This window comes from Mirounga leonina, unplaced genomic scaffold (genome assembly GCF_011800145.1).
Source record: "Mirounga leonina isolate KUSES-001 unplaced genomic scaffold, KU_Mleo_1.0 Mir_180, whole genome shotgun sequence".
In the NCBI taxonomy this organism is placed as follows: Eukaryota; Metazoa; Chordata; class Mammalia; order Carnivora; family Phocidae; genus Mirounga; species Mirounga leonina.
This window is the reverse complement of record NW_023270469.1, coordinates 34,780,096-34,806,276: the sequence shown is the minus strand read 5'-3', so window position 1 is coordinate 34,806,276 and position 26,181 is coordinate 34,780,096. Positions and strand designations below refer to the sequence as shown.

Below are 26,181 nucleotides of genomic sequence, written 5' to 3'. Positions count from 1 at the left end.
CCTCTCATTGTGTCTCTCTCTGGGCCTGCAAGATGAGGGAGATGCCTCAGTGGGTCGCCTGAGCCTAATGAAAGGCATCGTGGGGCACAAAGGGAACTAGTCAAATCCCACTGTAGCCCACCAGCCCAGCCAGGAGCGCTGATGATGCTCTAGAAAATGCCCTGATGCCAGGCGTGGTGGGCACAGCCGCCTTTAACTGGCTCCCTTCCTATAGCTTTCAGAGCAGGTGATTTCACACGCTCAGTATCCCCTCCAGAGAAGTGGGGTGAGGAGAAAAAGAGGAGCAGGGTTTACTTTCTCCACAAGACCTCACATCCTAGGCAGCCTGGAGCTTTCCTGGGAAGGCATGGAAGAGATGGTGGGTACCTCACTTCAGCCTTGGCCGCCTCCAGAGCGATAAAAATATGTTGTCTTTCCAAACGTGCATGCATTTGTCACAAGCACCATTAATGGTGCCAAATTTCATCGATTCAAAGACTCACATTTTTTTTTTTTCTCACATTTTAACATCTCTGAAATCAGGATGTGCCTTCCATTCGGTAGTATGCCATATCATCTAATTGGCAGAGATTTTTCTTTCTAAGTGGTACATAAAACGATGGTGATCTTAAAATGGATGCTATCTTAAATTTGATGAAATACACTGAGGTTTGTTTTTTTTTTTTTTCAGCTACACATTATTGAGGAATAGAGCTCTAACTTGGAAAGCCACCAATGGCACTTTGAGGAAAGAGACAGTGGATCTGGATCCCCGCCCTCTCCGTGCCCAGCCCCGGGGAAGGGCATAGAGTAGATGCTCAACAAGTGTTGAACAGATATCGGGGTGGAAGGGAACAGTGTGTGGGGAGGAGAAGAGGGAGCTTGACGAGGCTGACCCACACCAGGCTTATCTTATCTCCCACATCTCTTCTCTCTGCCTTCCTGGAATTCCTTCCTGCCCTCAGCCTCAAAATCCTCCCCCTTCCCCACCTTCTCACCACAGTGCCCCCAGAAAATGTCTACATATCCTCGAAGGACTAGTCCCAAGGTTGCCACCTCTGTGAGGCCCTCCCTGACTTGTTAATGCCCACTCCAACTTCCCATTACCCTTATCCCAGTTTCCCAGGATTGTCAAGGGCCCTTGAGTGTGTTGCCCACCTGACCATGAGATCCTGAGATCTCATATTTTTGTCTATGCAGACAAGTGTGGTGCCCAGCACATAGCAGAATAGTTAGTCCTCCCACCCAGTCTCTTCAGTGCTGCACATTCCTTTCTCAATGCTCCCCATAAAGAGTGTGACACATCTCTCTTGTGTGTGCTTTTGCCTCTAACCAATCTTTGTGCACTGCTTTGACCTCTCTAACTAATAACAATAATAACAACTGTTGAGAGTTACTATACATCAGACACTGGACTAATCATTTTATGTGCAGTTTCTCATGTAATCTTTGCAAGAATTTATGAGGTTGGTTATTATCTCCCCATTTTATGGATTAAGAAACTAAGGTTCAGAGTGGACAAGTATCTTGTGGCAACTCATAAAACTAGTAAGTAGTTCAGCCAGAGTTTGGACTCAGGCAGTTGAACCCCAAGGCTCACATGACAGTAAGCTGTATTAATTCTAGCTGCTCCCAAAGGACTTACAATGTGTCTACATTTCTCTATCCAGAATGCTCAACAAATATTTAAGACTATATAACTGAGGGAACGAATAGCAAATACCTGTTATGTCTATAAATTCTGAGTCCGTTTCAGGTTCTTTTCCTTCATCTTTCCCATCTCCTGGAGCCAGAGCTAGGGTGAGAAATAAAGAGAGATCTGTGTCCGCTCATGAGCCATGGGCAATAAGAGAGGAGTGGTTCGAACTCGATTGTACCAGCATCTTCATCTCTCTCAGCGGGGCTCTCCTTAAGGGCTTCCACCATTGCTGCATTGTAAATGTGTTCAGGATCCTGGAGACAAAATGACAGTCCTTCTGAAAGCTACAGGACAGGACTTCTTCCAGGCTAGAGATTGAGAGGGAAGGACCCCATCTCTTACACCCAGGTGTAAAGAGTTACCTTGAATTGCAACCCTCGGAGATTGTGAATCAGTTTTGCATAGCACCCTCTCTCCTCCATTAACTCCTTGTGGGTTCCCTTTTCACAAATCTCTCCATCTTCTAACAAAATGACTTCATCACAAGACTCCAAGAACTGCAAAGATATTAAAATGATCTACAGCGAACCTCTGCCTAGTAAGAGAAGAGTGCCATGCCCAACTTCCTCCCAGTGGCACCCCAATCTCCTCTAGTACAGAGGTTCTCAACCTTGGCACTGTTGGCACTGAGGGCCAGATCATTCTTTGCTGTTGGGGCGGGGACAGGGGCTGTCTTGTGCATTGTAGGATATTTAGCAGCCTCCTCCTTCCCTCTACCCCCTAGATGCCAGTAGCACCCCCTGACCCCAGTTGTGATAAGCAAAAATGTCTCCAGCTATTGACAAAAGCCCTCTAAAGGGCAAAATGGCCACCACTTGAGAAGCACTGATCTAGTGCCTACTGGTGTCTTGAGTACAAGGGGGCTTCTGGTTGTCACTTGAAACACTGCTCCCAAAATGAGCTGCCCTGCTAAGAAATCTGATCAGGCGGCAGTTGGGATTTGGAATATGAAACTGACAAGTTACTGCAAGACAAGATCTGGTGGAGACCTCAGCAATGACCTTCCTTTGGTATAACGTTACAAGCCCACCTCATCATCCTCATCTAGCCCAGGAGAAGCAGAACATGGAGCAGTCTCCGGCCACCAGGCCCTACTCCTCCCCTGACCACCCCCCACCACACCAGGCCTGAGGAGTTTACACCAGCTTTATCTGTATGATAAAAATATAGCCACATTTTGCCCAAAGCACTTCTGTTTTTCTAATTTGAGTTCCCTTCATTTACATATCACTCCTGAGATCAAAGAGTTCTGCTAATAGGGCTTTCCTCTTATTTGAAACGGGATAGATTTCTCTCCATAGGATCAACCCATCTAAGAGCAGGAAGCCCCTCCTAGAGGAGCAAAATGCTGTGAGATTTAAGATGGGTCAGCCTAACGAAGCCTTTGCAATACAGGCCAGAGGTCTTCCCCTAAATTCGGGGTCCACTGATTCAAAGCTTGAGAGAAGCAGCTACATTTGGTCACTGCACTCCCGATGGGGTGTTGGGGGGTGAGGGTGGTGCCCAAAAGACCAGATGACAACAGTTCTGACAGCTTGGGCAGCTCCAGCCTTTCTGCCTCCCTTGGACTAATGACTCAGCTCCTTGTCCACTTTCCCAGATAGCTAAGCAGCAACAGCCTAGCTTTTAATGTCCAGTTGAGACACTTTCTGAGAACCTTTTTCCTGAAAATAGCCTCTCTCCTTTATATAGCATCTTCTAGCTTTTCAAAGCCTCATCTTCAAAGTTTGGCTCTTATGTCTCAATCTCCCACAAGCCAGTAAAGGAAGTGGCAGCTTTGTTATCAGCCCATTCTCCAGATAGGGAAACTGAGGCACCAGTGTGGGGTATGTGGCAGCCTCACAGCCTTTTCTTCCTCTCTGGGGGCCCACATTCTAGCCCCAGAAGTTCCTGGTGAGGGCCCTCTGGCTAGTGAGCCCCCCAGTTCATGCCAGTGAGATCTGGCGTGATTTGAGCAGCTTTGTTCTGCAAACTCTCAAAATCTGACCCTGGGCTGGTTTTCAGTAGTGACCGCAGGCCTCATTTCATTTGTTTCCTCATGGAAAAGAAGAGCAATCGCCCAGCCCAAGAACTGGAAGCATCCGGATTGGCTGTGGGCCGGAGAGTAAAAGCAGTGGAACACTATTCTGGAAAAGTCCTGGGGCTTCAGTTCAGGGGCACGGAGCCCCCTCCTCCCCAACAACGGACAGCTGGACTGAAACTCCAGTGCCATCTGGTGGCTGCTTGCATTTTTAAACACTCAAAGAAAGAAAATGACCTTGGTGAAAGGTAGACTCTTTGAAGAGACTTAGGCCTGGGGAAAAGATAGTTCTTGCCTGAGGTCATGCTTCTAATCATCAAGGTTCAAAGACTGGACCAGGGCTGAGGAGACGATTCCCCCCAGTGAAGATTCCTGCAAAGACAACTATGACCCACAGTTGTCAGGGGCCAGAAGTCTCCGTCCAGATCCCCAGGACCCCTCAGGAGGACAGCCCTCCCCACTGCAGGGGGTCTCCAGGGCTTGGACCCTCACGGTGCAGAGCTGTGGTTACAACATTTAGCACCCTGGCTGGGCAAGAGCCCCTTCCCACTGACCTCATGGGGGTCCAGAAGAAATCCAACCTTCTCTTCCACTCTGATGCCTGGCCAGGAGAGTAACTTGTCGGCACCACACTGGATGCTTCCTGGAGGTGACCGAGCCCACTCAGAGGGAACCCAAAATTCAGATGCTTGGAACTTATTCTGAGAACTCCAGTCTCCAGCAAAGAGATACAAGCTGGGGGCAAAACTACAGCAATGGGAAGGAATGGTTTTCCTGGGTCTTTAAGAAACTTCCCCCTCTTCAAGCTGGCCCTTCTGGCCACTGATAGAAGATCCTAGAAATGCTGGTTAGAGCACCCTGTAGCCATGGTGATCTCATCTGCCTCCCCCTCCCCTAGGTTGACTTACCCTTGCAAAGACCATGAGGTCTGCCTCTTACTCTCAGACCAGGCCCCTGTTGAATATTTTCCCCACAGGTAGCAGGAGAGGAGAGAAGATAGGACTTCTGCTCCAACAGTCCTCTCAATGCAGGTCAGTCCCATGGGATCTCTCTTCCAGCAGGAGATGCACACGTGTATATACACACACATATACACACACACATACCCCACACCTATAGGGGCTCACCGTAGAGAGGGGAGATAGAGGCAGGGGGAAATCTGGTTTGTCTCAGGGTAGAGGGGAGTCTTGTATTCTACCAGGCATTCAGAACCCTTGATGAGGCGGACACTGTGAGAACTCTCCCCACCCTACCCAATTCTCAAGCGCATTCAGGGCAAGCTTAGTAACTCCTCAGCAAGATTCATGTTCCTAAGCCTAAGATGGTGGCTCTGAGAAAGGAAGAGTCTTGCCTTAGCCCAAAAGCCCTGGTCTCTAACCAAGGGCATCAGAGCCTCTTATCCCCCTCCAGGCTCTCCTGTCCTCAGGCCCACCTAGCCCTTGCTGGAGGAAGGGTGGGGCCTGAATTGTTTGCTCCTGGCTTCCCACCTCCCCACAGTCAGTGGTCCAGAGCTGGAGGAAGTGGCCCATGTCCACCCCATAGATAGGGGTCATTTGCTTCTGGAGAGTCTATCCTCTGGTGGAAAAAAGACTTGGCCCCACTGAACCCAAATTTAGAACCAATAGAGGCTATGCCCAGAGAACAGTAGGCAGGGCTATGTGCAAGCTGGGATGGCTGGGGAAAATCATGAATGTAACCTACACACCTTGCTCTCTCCATCCCCGACCCTGTCCAGGTGACGCCAGCCTTGGTTGGGACAGGTTTAGGCAGAAGAGGAGACTCTGTGAGCATTAGGTGCCACACCCATCCTGTGACCTCATGAATCCTGCCAGTCCCAGTCACCTGCAGCTGATGGGTCACCAGGACGATTGTCTTCCCCCTGAGCGTCTTCTTAATGCACTCTTCAAAAACATGCTTCCCCACGTGGGCATCCACTGCTGACAGGGGGTCGTCCAGCAGGTAGATTTCGTGGTTTGAGTAGACAGCACGGGCCAGACTGATCCTCTGCCGCTGCCCCCCAGAGAGGTTGAGGCCCCGCTCCCCAATCTGTAGACAGGAGCAATGTTACTGTCCATCTCTGGGCCCCATTCCCACCCTGCAGTCTTCAAGGGAACTAGAGCTTCTTGAATCTTCTCAAGACTCTTCTGCAGACTGATGATTACTACATTCCAGATCCTCCACCCTTCGCAGGGACCCCCTGACTGCACTAGATGCCCTGGGAAGTGGAAGACTCACTTCTGTAGGAAACCTGGTGGGCAGTGGCAACTAGAGAAAAACTCCAATGTTGAGTAAGGGGGACCTGTCCTTCCAGTGCATAGCCCATAGAGACGGGCTATGTCTTGACCACTAACACCAAAGGGAATTGTTGAGCAGAAAGCTCTGGGAGAGTGGACAAGTAAACAGGAGGGAGCAGAGCCTGGGAGAAAATGGACAAGGAGGCTCTCAATTTGCTTGCTTGTGGACCAACTCCCCACCTCCCCTAGAACCTCTAAGCTCTACAAAGACAGAAGGCATGTCTACTTTGTTTATCACTATATCCCTAAAGTCTGGCATCACACCTGACCCAGAGCAGGTGCTCAGTAAGTATTTGTAAGAAAGGATGAAAAGCTAGATAACCTACTTTAGGTTATTCTGTCCAACTGACCCCAAAGTGAGCCCCCATTATGTTCAGCCAGGCATTGGGCTGAGCACAGGGGAAGGACACATGAAGCTGGACAAAAAAAGTCCCCTATCTACTGGGAGTTCACATATTAGCAGAAAGTGGAGGCATGGTCATGCACATAATAATGGTACAAAGCAGAATTTAACAATTGCCAACTGAGAAGCATAAGATACGTATTCTGGGGCAAATTACTGCAGACTGTGGGATTCAGGAAAGTCTCCCTCAAGGGGGTGGATTTGTGGTTGGAATCTGAAAGGTGGTAACAATAGCAGGAACAGAGGTCTAGAGGCTGGAAGGCAAGTGCACACTTAGGCAGGTAGAGATGACTAGAAGCAAACCCTGGGGAGGTGGGCCAGGGCTGCAGCAAGATGACTGCCAGGCCAGGATGGCTGTGGTGTCCATTTCCTTGACATAGGCACATTGAGGGCCCTAGCAGAGAAAGGCAATGTATTCCAAACTCGTCTTTCTTCAAGACTCTCTTTTGCTTTTGGGCAAAGTCGAAGACTAAGCAGAGGACACACTGGGATGGGGAAACAGGAAGATGGCATGGTGACCCTCTACCTTGGGTCACCTGAGTTGGCAGGCTCAACCCTGTGCCCAGGCAGCTTTTTGGACAAGCAGCTGGAAGCAATGTTTGGAGGGCAGAGTAAACGAGCCAAGAAGGGGCCCTTGAGACTCCAGCCACAATGCAGCATCCTTGGACCTCTGTGTTTGGAGGACAGAGCCAGTCCATAAGATATGGAAGCAGCTTCCACCAGAAACCTTCTCTAAGTTAACAGGCAGATTGGGAATGGCTCCAGGAGTGACCACACTGAACCCAACACAGGTAGAGTTGGTACCACATCCGTTGTAATATTCCCCCAGAATAAACCCAGATGGAGAATTCAGGATGGTAGAACTTGGCTTTTCCCATACTTCCCAGGACCTTTCTGTCTTCCAGGGCATCCAAATGTGGATGGAACCAGGGCCTGCCAGCCTCAACACTTTCAACCTGGACAGCCAGGCTGCCATGCTGCTGCAGTGCGACTGAGCTCCTAGCTCTGCTCACCTCAGTCAGGTCTCCATAAGGAAGGCTGCTCAGGTCCTCCTGAAGGGCACAGACTCGAACCGTGTGCTGATACCTGTGGACACAAACGACAGAAGTAAGCATGGTAACAAAAGACCCCATTGCCAGTATCACTGGGCTAAGGCAAGGAGTTGGCCAGTTGCTTCATCTTTGATGTCCAAAGCCTCCCCCTGACCCCTAGGCATTCCCCACACACCTGATGCAGAGTTGACTCAGGGATGGTTCCTTCCCTCACAGGCTTCCTGCCCTGAGGGGAAGATGATTCAATGACATGAAACTTCTGAAGGCAAAACTGGGGGCACCAACTGCTAGCATTGCTCTTGGAAGTCAGAGAAGGGAATGACCAGTGTGAGCTGAGATCAATGTAGGAGGCTTCCCAGAGGATGCAAGACTGTAAATGGAAGAAATGTGTGTGTATGGAGGGTTAACAGCAAGGTGCTGGGATGATTACTAATGATGACCCTGACATCTGCTCCAGGATACTCCTCAATCCACCAGTCACTCCTACCAGGTTGGAAAGAGCAGGGCTTTCTCCCCCTGAGACACCTGAGTACGCTGGGCACAGAGGATACTGCCTGAAAAACAGAGGCCAAGCAGGAATAGGATCTCAGTGCCTTGGACCTCCTAGCTTCTTTGTTTTGTCCCTCAGCATTGCCCACTGTCTAGCATTGGGCAAGTCTGTAGGGAGTCTAATGGGCAAGGCTCTAACCAACTCTCAGCAGCCATGCTGCTGGGATCAGCACTTCATCCTGCAAAGGACAGCAAAGCTGGGGGACCCATGACCTACCAGGCATGACCCCAGTCTCACTCCCTGGGAACTTCGGACAGCAAGGGATCCAGGAAAGTCAATAAGTTAGTGGGTAGGAACTGGAAAATGCTCAGGCCTCAAGATATGGGAGAGTTTCACACCCTCCTCCCTGGGTTTTCTCTGTGCCTCATTCCCGCTCAGATGGCCCGCACTGTAGATAGACTGTTTCCCAGGGCACCACAATACACCATGTCACTGCTTCAGGGACTAGTTCCTGCTCTGAATTCCCTTATGTTCCTGGTGTCAGTTCAAGCTCATGCCCTGTGCAAGGAGCAGCTGGTTCCCACCACTGGGCCCTAGGTTTCTGTCCCACTTGACAGGCTGCCTGCCTCCATAAGGGTTAATTAGTTGACTAATTAATTGATTGATTGATTAGTTGGTTGATATCAGCAGCATCATCAGCATCATTGGGGTCCTCTCTTCTCAATGCATGACAGTGGGCAAGCCTCACAACTCAGACTTTGCAGGACACACTCTCCCAATAAAAGGCACCAACAAGAGAGTGAGCAGGCAGATCATGGGTAGCTGCCCTTCAGGTGGCATGCTGACCCCTGGCAGAACTTAACGTCCTGGAACAGAAGCTGGGCAGAGCCCTGAGCATCATGCCCATACACCAAATTTAGGAGTGGTATATATATGGTGGTTAAGACTGAGGGCTTTGGCAAGGTAGCAATATTTACATTAGACAAAATAGACTTTAAAGCAAAGACTGTAACAAGAGACAAAGAAGGGTATTACATAATGATAAAGGGATCAATCCAACTAGAGGATATAACAATTGTAAATGTCTATGCATCCAACATTGGAGCACCTAAATACATAAAGCAAATATTAATGAATATAAAGAGAGAGGTTGATGGTATTACAATAATAGTAAAAGACTTTAACACCCCATGTACATCAATGGATAGATCATCTAGGCAGAAAATCAATAAGAAAAGTGTCTTTGAATGATGCATTTGACCAGATGGACATAAGAGATATATAAAGGACATCCCATCCAAAAATAAGAAAATACATTATTTTCAAGTGCACATGAACCATTCTCAGAATACATTGCATATTAGGCCACAGAACAATCCTCAATAAATTTAAAAAGATTGAAATCATAGCACGAATCTTTTCTAATCACAACAGTAATAAAACTAGAAATCAATCACAAGAAAAAAAAACTGGGAAAAACACAAACACATGGAGTCTAAACAACATGATACTTAACAACCAATGGGTCAATGAAGCAATCAAAGAAGAAATAAAAAAATATATGGAGACAGATAAAAGCACCATGGTTCAGCATCTTTGGGACACAACAAAAGTAGTTCTAACAGGGAAACATATAGTGATACAGGCCTACCTAAGAAACAAGAAAAAGCTGAAATAAACAATCTAACCTTACACTTAAAGTAACTAAAAAAAGAAAAACAAAGCCCAAGAGGAGTAGAAGGAAAAGATAATAAAAATCAGAGCAGAAATAAATGACATAGAGATGAAAACAAATCAGAAAAAAATTAATGAAACCAAGAGTTGATTCTTTGAAAAGATAAATAAAATTGATAAACACTTAGCCAGATTCGCCAAGAAAAAGAAAGGACCCAAAAAGATAAAATCAGAAATGAAATGAAGTAACAACTGACACCACAGAAATACAAAAGATTGTAAGAGAATACTACAAAAATTATATGACAACAAACTGGGTAACCTAGAAGAAATGGATACTTTTCTAGAAACATACAATCTTCAAAACTGAATCAAGGAGAAAAAGAAAATTTTGACAGACCAATTACTAGTAACAAAATTAAATCAGTAATAATGATAATAATAATAATGACCACCTACTGAAAAATAAAAGTCCAGGACCAGATACATTCACAGATGAATTCTACCAAACATTTAAGAAGAGTTAATACCTATTCTCCTCAAACTATCTTAAAAAATAGAAGAGGAAGGAAAGCTTCCAAATACATTCTATGAAGCCAGCAGTACCCTGATATCAAAACCAGACAAAGACACTATAAAAGAAAAGAAAACTACAGGCCAATATCCCTGATGAATATAGATGCCCAAATCCTCAGAATATTAGCAAACCCCATTTAACAATACATTAAAAGGATCATTCACCATGATCAAGTGGGATTTATTCTGGGGATGCAAGGATGGTTCAATATTTGCAAATCAACATGGTACATCACATCAACAAAATGAAGGCTAAAAATCATATGATCATTTCATTAGATGCTGAAAAAGCATTTGACAAAATTCAACACTGTTCAAATAAAAAAAAAAAAGTCCCAACAAACTAGGTTTAGAGGGAATATACTTCAACATAATAAAGGCCATATGAAAAACCCACACCTAATATCATACTCAATGGTGAAAAACTGAGAGGTTTTCCTCTAAGATCAGGAATGAGACAAGGATATCCACTTTTGCCACTTTTATTTGACATAATACTGGAAGTTCTAGACACAGCAATCAGACAAGAAAATAAATGAGGTATTCATATTGGCAGAGAAGAAGTTAAACTGTCATTATTTGTAGATGACATGATACTACACATAGAAAATCTTAAAAACCCCGCCAAAAAACTACTAGAAGTAACAAATGAATTCTGTGAAGTTGCAGGATACAAAATTAATACCCAGAAATTGGTAACATTTCTATACACTCATAACAAAGTAGCAGAAAGAGAAATTAAGAAAACAGTTCTATTTACAATAGCACCAAAGAAAATAATAAAATACCTAAGAATAAACTTAACCAAGGAGATGAAAGTTCTGTACTCTAAAAACTATAAAACATTGATGAAAGAAACTGAAGATGACACAAATAAATGGAAAGATATACAGTGCTCATAAATTGGAAGAATTAAAAATGTCCACATTATCCAAAGCAATCTATAGATTCAATGCAATCCCTATCAAAATACCAATAGCATTTTTCACAGAACTAGAACAAATGATACTAAAATTTGTATCTTTGTATACAAAAGATGCCAAGTAGCCAAAGCAAACTTGAGAAAGAAAAAAAAGCTGGAGGTATCACAAGTCCAGATTTTAAGATATACTACAAAGTTATAGTAATCAAAACAGTATGGTATTGGCACAAAAATAGACACATAGATCAAAGGAACAAAATGGAGAGCTCAGAAATAAACCCATACTTAAATGGTCACTTAATCTATGACAAAGGAGGCAAAAATATACAATGGGAAAAGACAATCTCTTCAATAAACAGTGCTGAGGGGTGCCTGGGTGGCTGTTGGTTAAGCGTATGCTTTCGGCTCAGGTCATTGACCCCTCATCAGGCTCCTTGCCAGCTGGGAGTCTGCTTCTCCCTCTGCTCCTCAGCCCACTCATGCTCTCTCTCTCTCTCTCTCTCTCACTCACTCTCTCAAATAAATAAATAAAATCTTTTTTAAAAAAATGGTACTGAGAAAACCGGACAGCTGTGTGCAAAAGAATGAAACTGGGTCAATTTATAATACCATACACAAAAATAAACTCCAAATGGATTAGACCTAAATGTGAGAACTAAGGCCATAAAAATCCTAGAAGAGAACACAGGCAGTAATTTCTCTGATATTGGCTGTAGCAACATTTTTTTAGATATGTCTCCTAAGGCAAGAGAAACAAAAGCAAAAATAAATTATTGGGACTACATCAAAATAAAAAACTTTTGGGGGCACCTAGGTGGCTCAGTCAGTCAAGCATCCAACTCTTGATCTCAGCTCAGGTCTTGATCTCAGGGCCATGAATTTGGATCCACTAATAAACAAACAAACAAACAAATAACTTTTGCACAGCAAAGGAAACCATCAACAAAACAAAAAGGCAACCTACTGAATGGGAGAAGGTATCTGCAAATGACACATCCAATAAAGGGCTAATATCCAAAATATATAAAGAACTTACACAGCTCAATACCAAAAAAAAAAAAAAAATCTGATTAAAAAATAGGCAGAGGACCTGAATAGATATTTTTCTAAAAAAGACATACAGATGGCCAACAGACATATAAAAAGATGTTCAATATCATTAATCATCAGGAAAATCAAAACCACAATGAGATATCACCTTACACCTGTCAGAATGGCTAAAATCAAAAAGGCAAAAAATAACAAGTGTTGGAGAGGATATGCATAAAAAGGGACCCTCATACACTGTTGGTGGGAATGTAAATTGGTGCAGCCACTCAGAAAAATAGTATAAAGTTTCCTCAAAAATTAAAAAATAGAAATACCATATGATCTAGTGATTCCACTATGGGGTATTTACCCATAGAAAACAAAGACACTAATTGGAAAAGATATATGCACACCTATGTTTATTGCAGCATTATTTACAATAGCCAAGATATGGAAGCAACCTAAGTGTCCATTGATGGATGAATGGATAAGGAAAATGTGATGAGTGTGTATGTGTGTGTGTGCGTGCGCACACACGCATGGTGTGTAATGGAATATTACATGACCTTAAAAAAGGATGAGATCATGCCATTTGCAACAACACGGATGGGCCTAGAGGATATTATACTAAATGAAATAAGTCAGACTAAGAAAGACAAACACCATATGGTTTTACTTATATATGCAATTTAAAAAAAACAAATGAACAAACAAACAAAAAACAGAGTCAGACCCATAAATACAGAGAACAAATTGATGGTTGCAGGTGGGGGAAGGGAGTGGGCAAAATGGGTGAAGGGGGTTGGTGGGAGGTACAGGCTTCCAGTTATAGAATGAGTAAGTCATGGGGATGAAAGGTACAACACAGGGTATCTAGTCAATGATACCGTAATAGAGTTGTATGGTAACTGATGGTAGCTACACTTGGGGTGAGCACAGCATAACATATAGAGAAACTGAATCACTATGTTGTACACCTGAAACTAATGTAACATTTTGTGTCAAATACACTCAAATAAAAAAACTTTTTTAAGGGCGCCTGGGTGGCTCAGTTGGTTGGGCGACTGCCTTCGGCTCAGGTCATGATCCCGGAATCCTGGGATCGAGTCCCACATCGGGCTCCTGGCTCGGCGGGGAGCCTGCTTCTCCCTCTGATCCTCTTCCCTCTCATGCTGTTTCTCTCTCAAATAAATAAATAAATAAAATCTTTAAAAAAAAAAAACTTTTTTAAAAGACCAGGGGCTTTGGAATCAGAACAATCTGTGTTTGAATCCAGCTGGGTAACCTTGGACAAGTGAATGTACCTCCCTGATCCTCACCCTCCCCTCTATAAATTGGGCTAATAACTTTCATTGGGTTTTGAGAAGGAAACAAGAACACATGTGTAGAGCCATTAGCACAATTCCTGGAGCACTGCAAATTCTCCATCAGTGGTGGTTACTATTAATATTATTACCTTCGTCAATCTTTAACTATGAGATGCAGATTGCTCAGCACCTCTTCATTCCTTCGCCATCCCTACCCCCCTTCTTAACTTTCCTCCTACACTCCTGCTTCCTGTGGCATGAGAGCCACCATGGTCACCCTAGAGATGCCACACAAAAAGGGTGCCTTGATCTACTCTACCAGACCCAATTCAAGCACCACATTCTCTTCCTTCTCATGATCTCTGCTGCCTCTGAATAATCCAACAGGACCTCCTGACACTTGGCACATTCCTTCTTGGTGCGCTGTTATTTCTGTACATCTCTTACTGCCCCTTCCAGACTTGTAACACCTCAGGGGCAAAGATACATCTGAGCCACGCTTCTTTCCCCCATCATCCTGCATGAGCCTGAAAACTGCAGGTATTTGGTAAATATGTGCCCTGACATTCTGCCTGATAAAGATAGGAATCCTTCCTCCTAGCTGGCTACCACAGAAAGAAAAACCATTCCAGGTGGGGTGGGGAGGAGGCCAGGAAACACTGAGCAGAGCAGTTTAGCTGGTGCCAAGGAGTCCTGCACTGATCAGACCTTCCTGCCACTCTTGGGCCTCCTGGCAATAGGATGTCATGGCCAGGGAAGAGGAAGGGAAGTAATAGACCTCTTGCTGGGAACCCACATGCTGGCCAATGTCAGCCAGCAAGGACAGTTTGTGGGTTCATACAATAAAATATGAAAGTCAAGACTATCACTGGGGAGCTGACAGCCAAATTAAAAAAAAAAACAACTCCATTGGTCTTTACTTCAGCATCGTGGAGCTTGGGGAGGCTTCAGGGGGAGCCAGATGTCAGGAAGCTCCAGTGAGAATAAATGATGTTGGCCTGGTATTCAAGACTCAACCCCTGCCATTTAATAGCCTTGACCTTGGGCAGGTCAACTCCCTTTCTGAGCTTCAGCCTCTTCATCTGTAAAATGGGGATATGATGCCAGGATCTCCCTAAATAGGTGTTTATAGAACTCTAATGAGAGAATGTACATGGCAGCATACTAAATCCAGGAAGGATCATAGAAAGCTATTACTTTCCAGTGCTTAAAATAATGGTCCAAACTGTATCCAAAAATTATGACTTGAAATTTGTTTTTCTTCCATTAGATCATTTTCGGTATATTAACGGCAATATATCCTTATAGATGTGATGTCAATTAATAATTTCAGGGGTGATTAATTTGCATACCTGCTGCTCATGATTTCAAGCGGTTTTGGTTACTTGGCCTAAAGCAAAATTCCCAGATATATCTTCCTCCAATCAGACAACATATGCACTGTTACAGAAAACCTCAGAACATATGCTACTCTGCACTGGGAATGAAGTGCCAATTTCATCCATTTCTCAGAGTGTGATCACAGGTCTGCAGAAAGCGCCTCTCCTGAACTCTTGGGTCAGGAAGAGAAAAACCAACACCCATTTGGATCTGATGAATGTTTAATCAGAATTCATTAAAGAAACCCACTGAGCAAGCATTACAAATGACATCAGCATCTATAGCAGAAGGTATCAAATATCAAAGTGCCTCATTGTTTCAAAGTTAATATTACCTTTGGTGATCATACTTTTCTCCAAATAGTATGTTTTCTCTCACATTTCCATGAAAGATCCATGCTTGCTGGGAAACATAGGCCACAGTCCCATTGACTGCCACGATCCCTTGCTGTAACTGCATCTGGAGCAAAATACCAGAATGCCTTCAGAAGCTAAACCTCACAAACTTCTCTTCAGGGGCCCACTAAGCCCTTGCCACCTACTTATTCCATGAACATTATTTATGATGGTGCAAGAGCGTCAGGAAGATGTCTTAACCCACACTGCAAAGCACAACCGTATAGTCTGATGGTTGCAAAGTCAAAAATCTATAAGCGGCCAGGCAGGAATGTCACAAAAGAGGCAGTGGTGAGTTCTACTATAGGCTGGAGAGGCTGCATGACACCTCCATACAACCAGAACAAGATGCCCTCTGAGGGAACCCATCACAAAGGTTCCCTTTTCCTCCAAGTGCACCAGCTGGATCCCACCCTCCTCAGCCAGGCCCCAGGGGCAGGATATAGCCTGCATGGCTGTGAAGGGTGGTCCTGGTATGCCCTGTCTCAAGGAAGCAGCCTGTACATTTGGTGCAGGGCCTGGTACAAGGATTCAGGCTTGGTGCAGCCAGAATTTCTCATTCTTCAACAGGAGTGGAAAATCCAGTTTCATGTGGCACATCAAGCAATCCAATTAAAAACTTGCATGGGCTCTAGTGTGTGACCCTGAGTACATAAGTTCACTTCAGATGATCCCACATGGTGGGCATCTAACAGGTAACGGTGGACACTAGTGATGATACCCTGTTCAAAGCTTTCAGGAGGCAGGATTTGTGAGAGATGGCATGGTGCTCAGGGCTGATGCAGCAGCGGCAGTATGTCATGGACAGGGAAGGAAGATAGCCAAGGTCAAAGGATGTGATGCCATTTCACCTCAGGAATGGTCCAAGGGACAGAGAACATTAGACTTGGAGAAGAGAAAATGATAATGACGATAATGGTAATAAATATAGCTAAATGAATAGAGGATATGCCAGGCACAGGGTTAAGTACATACAAAATGCTGACGAGTCACCACGACTCTCCCTGGGAATTACCCTATAACTATTATATACATTATCTTGTGGAATCCTCACCATGACCCTCCTAACCCCCATTTTACAGATGAAGACACCAAGGTTCAGAGAGGCTCAGTTACTTATGCAAGGTTAAACAGTGAGCATGAGGCTGAGATAGGTGGTAAACATAGGCAGTCTGGAGCCCGCTCATCAGTCACCCTGCTGCCTCTATCCCAGTGACTACGGTGAGGCATCTAATCTCACCACTGTCACATGGGAGATAGATTCTATTTTCTCTGAGAGATTCCAAAGGAGCAGATCAAAGGGCAGAAGTTAAAAAGAGGTAAACTTTACTTCCATATACATCAAAACTCTCCAAAGAGGGAACTGAACTCCCCATTGCTGGAGATATCTGAGCAGAGTTGGCTCAGCTCTTAGGGCATGCTGTGGAGAGACTCCTGTTATTAAGTAAAGAATTGGGAAGGGCCACCTGTAACATACCTGCTGACTCTAGGGTTATGACAGAGATACACACACAGAATCCTAGAGCATAAGGGACCTCAGGAGCTCACCTAATTCTGCCCCCACCTCCTTCAGACAGGGAAGGAGTTATCACTCTTTCTAGAAATGAGTTAACTGAGACCAAAAGAAGTCACCCTAGTCTAGCGGGCTCTTCTGAGCCAGTGTCCTTGTTTTTTCAGAGGTGCCTCCTCTCCCTACTACAGGCATCCAAACTTCTCTTTAGGAACAGCAGGGTGTGGAGAAAGAGGACTTAATATTCATTCATTTGGGATGAGAAACAATATCAGTTTAGGAGCCCTGTGAATACAGTAAATGGCTTGGCTATTTTGCTGGGGTCACACAGCTAGAAGTAGCAAAGGACAAAAAAACCTGGGCTCTTCCCTCTTCCTACCACAAGGTCTGCAGAGAAGTTGAGGGCAAATTGTTGTTTTAGTTGATGCATGCATTCAGCCACTCCATCAAAGAAGCTTTGACTGAGCCAGTGTGGTCTGGGAAGACACTGGAGATATGGAGATGGACATGGGGAAAAACACATCTAGAGACATGGTGAGTCATAGGTTCCTCAGTCCTTCCCTGCCAAGCCACCTTGCTGGCCTTTCTAATCAGGATGGCCCAAGTCATGGGAAACACCATGTACTTAATGACTTGTCTCAAGGAAACAGTCATTGTTTAACACATGTCCTTAGGAGGTAAACCTAAGGGTGTATGAAAAGCTCAGCACCACCTGGAAAAGGGGCATGGAGCTACTGAGCACATTAACCTCCTGGAAATCACTATTAACTGTGTGCACAGCATCCAATGCTGTCGAGCCCAGCTGCTGGGTCCACTGTTCTCAAAGGGCCCCAGATGTGGCAGGTGGGGACCATTTGACTGTCATGTCAGTGCTCCATCTTCACAGCTTACCTGTCCTAGGAGAGCTGCAATGAGGGAGCTCTTTCCACTTCCAACATTCCCGCATATTCCCAAGACTTTCCCCTACCAGAGAAACAGAGAAAAAGACACAGTCATTCCACCAGTTCTTAGAGGGTCTTGGGCCAAAGTTGTTGCCCACAAACTGTGCTGGCCAGGCCAGGTGGTGACCAAGGGGTCACTGCTGGCTCTAAGAGGTGGCAGTTACAGCCTCACACCCCAAACCTGAAACACAGCCTGGAAGGAGGCAGGAACCTGTCTTAATTAAGTGCTTTCCTTGGCACAGCACAGCAGAGTGCCCAGAAGACTTCCAGAAATCATGGACAAGCACTGATGTGAAACAGCCTTGTGCTGGTCTGGGACACACAGGCCCCGGACATGAGGATTGTCCCCTGCCCACACTCCAGGAAAGCAAATCTAATAGAAGTTAAAAGCTGTACAACCCAGGGGGACAAGGGTAGCCTTTGAAATACAGAGAGCCTAGTGTTTTCCAAAAGTCATTTTTAAAGTATCCTTCCACCATACCAAAGCGTAATCTGAAATTACTGAGCAGCTATTCTATTCCAACACATGGGGTTTGTGGATTATTCTACAGCTACAGATCTATTAATTCAACCACAAATCATTGTAAGAGACTGCTATGTGCCAGGTGCTCTTCTGGACACTAGCAAAAACACAATACAGTAATGTACATGACAGACAACAGTTTGGCTCTGCCCACAAGGAGCTTACGTTTTAGTTGGGGGGCACTGACAGTCAACAAGATAAGTAAGTAAAATATGGAGAATGTCAAGTACATGCCACAGAAACACATAAAGCAGAGAGGAGATAGGGAGATGAGAGTGGAGGGAAACTTACTGGAAAAGTAAACGTCTTAGCTTGAGTTCTTCCAGAAACAGGCCCTGAATCAAAGATTTGAGTGAAGGTAGTTTGTTTGGGAGGTACCATGGGAAGGGGAAGGTGGCCCATCAAGGGTGTACTATTATATCAGCTCCCATGGGAGGCAAGTGAAGTTCAATCCTGCTAGGAAATTCTGGGAAACTGAGGATTGTTCTATGTCCCCAATGGCTGAGGGAGTTGGGGATAAATAGCCAATAGTCAGTGTTTGAGAGTGGCTCCCTTGGCTGTGGATGTCCTGCTGCTTTGGGGGAGGTGGGGAGGGGACCCAGGCACAGACACAGATCCAGCAGTTGGAAGATGGGCAGGACACATGGATGGCTCACTGACAGTATCTGCTACAGGCACCATTTGAGTAAGACCTGAAGGAGGTGAAGAAGTGAGCCATATAGATATCTGGGGGGAAACAACTGGGTCACAAATCAGGCAGAGCAAGAGTCCATTATGGAAACTTTTGGGCAGACATGTGCCCACTCTTGTGTTCAAGCAAATACTGTAATGCTGCAATTGGAACATCTAAGAGCATTCTCATTAAGACTTGTTCTCTGTGATCCCTTAGAGCAAAGATGCCCATCATGGAGCTAAATATGTCTCACTTCCCACCTGAGATAGACCAGAAGAGTCCTGTCTGCCACACCCAGCATGTGAAGATTGCTTCTTGTCATCACGAATTTCATTGACAAGTCTTTATGGAAGACCAGGCATCATGGTAGGCATTGGGGATAATGCCTAAAAGCAACATAGACCAGAAAGGAACACAGACAATATACAGTAACAATCTCCTTACAGGTAACACAGTGGCACTAAATCCCTATCTTTCAAGAGTTACCCTGAATGTAAATGGGCGAAATGCCCCAATCAAAAGACACAGGCTATCAGATTGGATAAAAAAACAAGACCCATTGATATGCTGTCTGCAAGAGACTCATTTTAGACCCAAAGACATCCCCAGATTGAAAGTGAAGGGGTGGAAAACCATTTACCATGCTAATGGACACCAAAAGAGAGCTGGGATGGCAATCCTTATATCAGATAAATTAGATTTTAAACCAAAGACTGTAATAAGAGATGAGGAAGGACACTATATCCTACTTAAAGGGTCTATCTAACAAGAAGATCTAGCAGTTGTAAATATCTATGCCCCTAACATGGGAGTAGCCAATTACATGAGGCAATTAATAACAAACGCCAAGAAACACATCAACAACAATACAATAATAGTGGGGGACTTTAACACCCCCCTCACTGAAATGGACAGATCATCTAAGCAAAAGATCAACAAGGAAATAAAGACTTTAAATGACACACTGAACCAAATGGACTTCACAGACATATTCAGAACATTCCACCCCAAGGCAATGGAATACACATTCTTCTCTAGTGCCCATGGAACATTCTCCAGAATAGATCACATCCTGGGTCACAAATCAGGTCTCAACCGGTGCCAAAAGATTGGGATCATGCCCTGCCTATTTTCAGACCACAATGCTTTGAAACTAGAACTCAGTCACAAGAGGAAAGTCGGAAAGAACTCAAACACATGGAGGCTAAAGAGCATCCTACTAAAGAATGAATGGGTCAACCAGGAAATTAAAGAAAATTTAAAAAATTCATGGAAACCAATGAAAATGAAAACACAACTGTTCAAAGTCTTTGGGATGCAGCAAAGGCAATCCTAAGAGGAAAGTATACAGCAATACAAGCCTTTCTCAAGAAACAAGAAAGATCTCAAATACACAACCTAACCCTACACCTAAAGGAGCTGGAGAAAGAACAGCAAATAAAGCCTAAACCCAGCAGGAGAAGAGAAATAATAAAGATCAGAGCAGAAATCAATGAAATAGAAACCAAGAGAATAGTAGAACAGACCAATGAAACTAGGAGCTGGTTCTTTGAAAGAATTAACAAGATTGATAAACCCCTGGACAGACTTATCAAAAAGAAAAGAGAAATGACCCAAATCAACAAAACCATGAATGAAAGAGGAGAGATCACAACCAACACCAAAGAAATACAAACAATTATAAGAACATATTATGAGCAACTCTATGCCAGCAAATTAGATAGCCTGGAAGAGATGGATGCATTCCTAGAGATGTATCAACTACCAAAACTGAACCAGGAAGAAATAGAAAATCTGAACAGACCTATAACCACTAAGGAAATTGAAGCAGTCATCAAAAATCTCCCAACAACTAGAGCCCAGGGCCAGATGGCTTCCCAGGGGAATTCTACCAAACATTTAAAGAAGAATTAACACGTATTCTTCTGAAACTGTTCCAAAAAATAGAAATGGAAGGAAAACTTCCAAACTCATTTTATGAGGCCACCATTACCTTGATCCCCAAACCAGACAAAGACCCCATCAAAAAGCAGAATTACAGACCAATATCCTTGATCAACATGGATGCAAAAATTCTCACCAAAATACTAGCCAATAGGATCCAACAGTACATTAAAAGGATTATTCACCACAACCAAGTGGGATTTATCCCTGGGCTGCATGGTTGGTTCAACGTCTGCAAATCAATCAATGTGATACAATACATTAATAAAAGAAGAACAAGAACCGTATGATCCTCTCAATAGATGCAGAAAAAGCATTTGACAAAGTACAGCATCCTTTCTTGATCAAAACTCTTCAGAGTATAGGGTACATTATAGAGGGTACATACCTCATATCATAAAAGCCATCTATGAAAAACCCACAGTGAATATCATTCTCAATGGGGAAAAACTGAGAGCTTTCCCCCTAAGGTCAGGAACACAGCATGGATGTCCACTATCACCACTGCTGTTCAACATAGTATTAGAAGTCCTAGCCACAGCAATCAGAAAACAAAAAGAAATAAAAGGCATCCAAATTGGCAAAGAAGAAGTCAAACTCTCACTCTTTGCAGGTGATATGATACTTTATGTGGAAAACCCAAAAGACGCCACCCCAAAACTGCTAGAACTCATACAGGAATTCAGTAAAGTGGCAGGACATAAAATCAATGCACAGAAATCAGTGGCATTCCTATACACCAACAACAAGACAGAAGAAAGAGAATTTAAGGAGTTGATCCCATTTACAATTGCACCCAAAACCATAAGATACCTAGGAATAAATCTAACCAAAGAGGCAAAGCATCTGTACTCAGAAAACTATAAAATACTCATGAAAGAAATTGAGGAAGACACAAAGAAATGGAAAAATGCTCCATGCTCATGGATTGGAAGAACAAATATTGTGAAGATGTCAATGCTACCTAGAACAATCTACACATTCAATGCAATCCCCATTATAATACCATCCACTTATTTCAAAGAAATGGAACAAATAATCCTAAAATATGTATGGAACCAGAGAAGATCCCAAAGAGCCAGAGGAATGTTGAAAAAGAAAAGCAAAGCTGATGGCATCATAATTCCGGACTTCCAGCTCTATTACAAAGCTGTCATCATCAAGACAGTATGGTACTGGCACAAAAACAGACACATAGATCAATGGAACAGAATAGAGAGCCCAGAAATGGACCCTCAACTCTATGGTCAACTCATCTTTGACAAAGCAGGAAAGAATGTCCAATGGAAAAAGACAGTCTCTTCAACAAATGGTGTTGGGAAAATGGGACAGCCACATGCAGAAGAATGAAACTGGACCATTTCCTTACACCACACACAAAAATAGACTCCAAATGGTTGAAAGACCTCAATGTGAGACAGGCGTCCATCAAAATCCTAAAGGAGAACACAGGCAGCAACCTCTTCGACCTCAGCCACAGCAACTTCTTCCTAGAAACATCACCAAAGGCAAGGGAAGCAAGGGCAAAAATGAACTATTGGGACTTCATCAAGATAAAAAGCTTTTGCACAGCAAAAGAAACAGTCAACAAAACCAAAAGACAACCGACAGAATGGGAGAAGATATTTGCAAATGACATGTCAGATAAAGGGCTAGTATCCAAAATCTATAAAGAACTCATCAAACTCAACACCCAAAGAACAAAGAATCCAATCAAGAAATGGGCAGAAGACATGAACAGACATTTTTCCAAAGAAGACATCCAAACGGCTAAAGACACATGAAAAACTGCTCAACATCGCTCGGCATCAGGGAAATCCAAATCAAGACCTCAATGAGATACCACCTCACACCAGTCAAAATGGCTAAAATAAACAAGTCAGGAAATGACAGATGTTGGCGGGGATGCGGAGAAAGGGGAACCCTCCTACACTGTTGGTGGGAATGCAAGCTGGTGCAGCCACTCTGGAAAACAGTATGGAGGTTTCTCCAAAAGTTGAAAATAGAGCTACCCTATGACCCAGCAACTGCCCTACTGGGTATTTACCCCAAAGATACAAAGGTAGGGATCCGAAGGGGTACATGCACCCCAATGTTTATAGCAGCAATGTCCACAATAGCCAAACTATGGAAAGAGCCAAGATGTCCATCGACAGATGAATGGATAAAGAAGAGGTGGTATATATATACAATGGAATATTATGCAGCCATCAAAAAGAATGATATATTTCCATTTGCAATGACCTGGATGGAACTGGAGAGTGTTATGCTGAGCGAAATAAGTCAATCAGAGAAAGACATGTATCATTTGATCTCACTGATATGAGGAATTCTTAATCTCAGGAAACAAACTGAGGGTTGCTGGAGTGGTGGGGGGTGGGAGGGATGGGGTGACTGGGTGATAGACACTGGGGAGGGTATGTGCTATGGTGAGCGCTGTGAATTGTGCAAGACTGTTGAATCTCAGATCTGTACCTCTGAAACAAATAATACATTATATGTTAAAAAAGAAGAAGAAGAAGAAGAAGAAGAAGAAGAAGAAGAAGAAGAAGAAGAAGAAGAAGAAGAAGAAGAAGAAGAAGAAGAAGATATCAGGAGGGGAAGAATGAAGGGGGTGGAAATCGGAGGGGGAGATGAACCATGAGAGACGATGGACTCTGAAAAACAAACTGAGGGTTCTAGAGGGGATGGGGGTGGGAGGATGGGTTAGCCAGGTGATGAGAATTAAAGGGGCACATTCTGCATGGAGCACTTGGTGTTATATGCAAATAATGAATCATGGAACACTACATCAAAAACCAAAAAAAAAAAAAAAAGATAAATAAGAAAATAAAAATAGGAATAAAAAAAAAGAACAGTACAGGTATTAAAACTGAAGAGAATATGTCCTAAGTGTGACTTTGCAGAGGTAGGGAAGAAATTGAAACCCACTGTGCTAAATGAAAAAGCGGGTTAGTAATATTTTGTAGTTATTCTCCTGATAATCTTAATTTGGAAATCAAATAGCTATCTTTATGTTTATAGACACATTAAAGATACCTGAAAAGATACATACCAACATTTAATAGTGGTTGTTAGGGTGATGGGATTACAGGTGATTTTCCAGCCACGTGCTCTAGATTTTTTTTCTACATCATCTATTTTTATAATTTCTGTAGTACATATTTATAATTTTATGTTATGTTTTACTTTATAATCACTTAAAACACCTCTCCCTACATGGAAAAATTAGAAATTTTACCTTCACTGAGAAAAAAAAAATGGGGGGAAAATATGGATGTTTTGAATTTAGGATATTTAAGTGCAGCTCTTAAACTGGACTTGGTTGTGAGAGAAAAAAGGCAACAATAGCTAACATCAGTTGAGACTTACTATGGGCTTAGCATTTTTGTATGATATCTCTTTCAATTCTCACACCCACCTTGTGAAGTGCTGCTATTATTAAAATATCCATTGAGCAGGTAAAGGAGGAGAGGCTCTAAGAGATTAGGCAGTATATTCAAAGTCACACAGCTGGCAAGTGGCTGGGACTGGAACACATGTACACCAGGTTCCAGAGGCATACCCTTAATCCACACAATGCTGTGTTGCCCCTTTGTTTCAGAAAACATTGACCATGTTCTTGATGCACAAGCCCAAGGGTCACCAACATAATGAGAAGGAGGAAAGCAATGAGGGGGCTAAAAGGCAGCTTCTTTCTTTAAAACACAAGAGTAGTTCACTGAGGCCTCTCTGGAGCAATTCCAAATGCATGGTTAGAGCAATCCTGGTGCTGCATGCACATCACTGGCAGGAGGATGGGGATGAGAAAGCAAAATGGGTTGCACCCAGCAGGACTTAACTGAGAACCTAGCTCAATTGCACTCAGCTAAGCAAATACCATTTCCGATGAATACATGGCAGACAACCTTGTTAATGACAAGAAGTACCACTCTACACCAGCTATTGAGCTTAGCATCACATAATAAATAGGAACCTCTCCTTCTATAGTGCTCGCACGGGGAAAGGGTGAGTCAACAACATGGGATATTAAAATACTAGGCACAAGATTAATGCTGAGCCCTCTGCAGCAAAATCAACAAATACTGCCATCCCCAGAGCACTGCTGCTGAGTTCCCAGTGCAAGAGAACCCCAAGGCCAAACATTCCATAAATGCAGAGCTTTGTCTAAAGACTCTATTCCCCAATCCTGAGGGGAGAGGCCAGCAGACTGGCTGGCTTCCTTTGCTGGGTTGCTTGTTGATCTCATTTGCTTTTAACAAGCATGTTGCTGAAGAGCACAGATTTTGGGGCCAGGTGCCCTGTGTGTGCAACCCTCTTCTCTCACTTTCTAGCAGTGTGATCTTGGGTGAGATATTTAACCTCCCTGTCTGTCAGGTTTCTCAATCATAAAGTAGGGGTAGCTATAGTACCTACCTCTTAGGGTTATTGGGGTGGTTAAATGAGTTAATTATGTACCTGGTAAATAGTAAGTGCTCATAATTGTCAGTTACTGTCTATCATAGTTCTCCAATGTGAAATTAAGAACAAATCTAAATAGATTTATAAAAGATCATCAGTTTGAGCCTAGCCACCTGAAATGTATTGTCCATTCAATGTTGCAACTGGCTCCTTTGGATTTTGAAGATCAGTACTAATACAACCACCATCTTCTCTCAGCCTGAAGAGAATGTCTCCATTATCCATGTACATAGTTTTAAAATTGGGGAAAGAAGACAGCCTATTAGAGACATCCCCCCCACCACCACCACCACCTCCAGCTCAGACTGAATTATGTTAGGCCTTGGTAAGGCCATAGCTGTGTGATACAAGGAGGAAAGATGGAAGCCACACCTGTAGAGCTATTTACCCACCTTTCTCACCACAAAGTTTATATTGTGCAGAACCAATTTGGAGCTATCACTTTGCTCCTCTGGGCCAGCAACTCCCTGGGATGATGAACTCAAACAGTATGCCTCTAGGCTCTGTTTCTTGAGAAAATGCTTTTTCTGGCTCTGCACTTTCTTTAGGTCACTTTTTATGCTGGTTTCTTGATCCCATGTCAAGGTGGCATTTGCTAAAAGCAAGACAGTATCTGGATCTTCTGGTTGGGTGATGTAAGATGGGGGGCTTTTATCTATGAGAATTTTCTAAGATTAAAGAGACAAAATTAACTGGGCATACATTATCCATTTGCAAGAACCATCCCAATATATCTTCTAACGACCCAAAATCATAATCTTGGCAATTTTACTTAGGACATTCAGGGAAGATATTCTGAAGGTATTCCCCTAGGAGAAGCTGCAGCAGAAATAGTCTACTAGCTCATGCTATCTAGGACAGATGCCTCCTTAACCACAAGGTCTATGTGAGTCACCCACATTTGAGAAT

The 26,181-nt window shown here is 43.7% G+C and overlaps 1 protein-coding gene across 1 annotated transcript in view; it reads right to left on the bottom strand.

The window, feature by feature from the left end:
• Positions 1-26,181, bottom strand: part of ABCC12 (ATP binding cassette subfamily C member 12) — a 68,545-nt gene that overhangs the window by 25,041 nt on the left and 17,323 nt on the right. Inside the window, exons 9-16 of the mRNA XM_035025271.1 lie at positions 25,665-25,940; positions 17,622-17,693; positions 15,160-15,284; positions 7,409-7,481; positions 5,541-5,744; positions 2,041-2,175; positions 1,851-1,932; positions 1,703-1,777 (exon numbers count right to left, since the gene is read on the bottom strand). Of these exons, the coding sequence (XP_034881162.1) occupies positions 1,703-1,777; positions 1,851-1,932; positions 2,041-2,175; positions 5,541-5,744; positions 7,409-7,481; positions 15,160-15,284; positions 17,622-17,693; positions 25,665-25,940 (1,042 nt within the window). The remainder of the gene's footprint in view (positions 1-1,702; positions 1,778-1,850; positions 1,933-2,040; positions 2,176-5,540; positions 5,745-7,408; positions 7,482-15,159; positions 15,285-17,621; positions 17,694-25,664; positions 25,941-26,181) is intronic.